At 38.8% G+C, this 1,569-nt stretch overlaps 1 protein-coding gene across 1 annotated transcript in view; it reads right to left on the minus strand.

The window, feature by feature from the left end:
- The window catches only part of LOC106883540 (apolipophorins-like), a gene marked incomplete at its 3' end in the record, with an annotated part of 10,660 nt that overhangs the window by 4,164 nt on the left and 4,927 nt on the right, over positions 1–1,569 (minus strand). The window contains exon 4 of the mRNA XM_014934573.2: positions 35–317. Coding sequence (XP_014790059.1) covers positions 35–317 — 283 coding nt within the window. The remainder of the gene's footprint in view (positions 1–34; positions 318–1,569) is intronic.

Below are 1,569 nucleotides of genomic sequence, written 5' to 3' on the forward strand. Positions count from 1 at the left end.
ACACACACACACACACACACACACACACACATACACATCAAATATCAATGAAATAGACTCACATGATGCTACTATGGGTTTGAATTTAGAGCTGGTCGCACTCGCTTCCATGTCCAGTCGCTCTCCAGCCGTGTATTCCAGCAATGAATTCAGCTCTCCATTATGTTCTGGTCCCTTTACTCTGAGGTTATTTGTCCATTTGAACCCTTGTGGAAAATATTCAGTCAGCCAATTGTGGTCAAAGTTGTACTCCAAGTGCTTATCAAGATTGAGTGTTGCACTACTGGTTAAGTTTCCGGATCTCCCAGTGATATATGCTACCGATAAAAGGAATACAAGAAAAAAATTAAAGAACAAAAACAATTTGAAATACATAGTTATAACAACAACAACAACAACAACAACAACAACAACAACAACAACAATAATAATAATAATAATAATAATGATAATAATAATAATAATAATAATGATAATAATAATAATAAAATTCAGTGATAACATCAGAATGCAATTTGGCCTCGAAAAATGTGCAAAAGCTACCTTTATGAAAGGAAAAATGGCAGAAACATCTAACGTTAACCTTGACCAACAGAATGTCATAATAGAGTTAAAAGCAGCGGAGAGCTACAAATACCTAGGGGTACTTGAAGGGGATGAGGGAAAGGATCAGGAGAGAATGTTATCGCAGGGTGAGAGCAATACTTAAGACAGAGTTGAATGCAAGGAACAGGACCGAAGCGATTAATGCTCTAGCCATACCAGTCGTGACTTACAGTTTCAATATCATTAACCGGTCAATCACTGAAATATGTAATCTTGACAGAAAAATGCGAAAACTGTTGACAATGCATAGAATGCACCACCCTAAGGCAGGGTATAGAACGACTTTATCTGCCAAAAAAAGAGGGAGGCCGTGGATTTTTACAGCTGGCATTAACAATGAAAATTGCGACAATTGGCCTAGACACCTACCTGAAAAACTCTGAGGACTGGATGTTAAAACTTGTCTCCAAACATGAAAGCAAGAAAGCATCTTACTCAGTAACAAAACAGGCAAAGGAATATCTAAGTGAATTCCAAATACAACAAACTCCGGAATTAGACATATGAGAAACAGACGCAGAAAAAGCTAAGCGCATGAAAACCCGTGCTAAACCTGCTGCCTTAGATATTCTGACTGATAAATGGCAAGAAAAATATCTCAATGGCAAATACCCAAAGAGAGCGAATAATGCCGATGTTGACAAAACCCTTACCCATCAATGGCTAATGGCTAATGGCTTCTGGCTTAAAATCTGAAACAGAATGGTTTATCATAGCAGCCCAAGATCAATGCTTACCTACAAGGAACTACCAGGCCAACATATTAAAGAACGGCAGCTTCCCAACATGTCGTGTATGTCAACAACAAAATGAAACCATTGACAATGTTGTCTCCATGTGCAGTCTTCCAGCGCCTACAGAGTATCTCAACAGGCATGATAGAGCTGCACAATATATTCACTGGGTAATTTGCAAAAACCTGGACTTGCCCCATGATAAAAACTGGTGGGAACACAACCCCCC

Source organism: Octopus bimaculoides, unplaced genomic scaffold, assembly GCF_001194135.2.
Source record: "Octopus bimaculoides isolate UCB-OBI-ISO-001 unplaced genomic scaffold, ASM119413v2 Scaffold_318773, whole genome shotgun sequence".
NCBI classification, from domain to species: domain Eukaryota; kingdom Metazoa; phylum Mollusca; class Cephalopoda; order Octopoda; family Octopodidae; genus Octopus; species Octopus bimaculoides.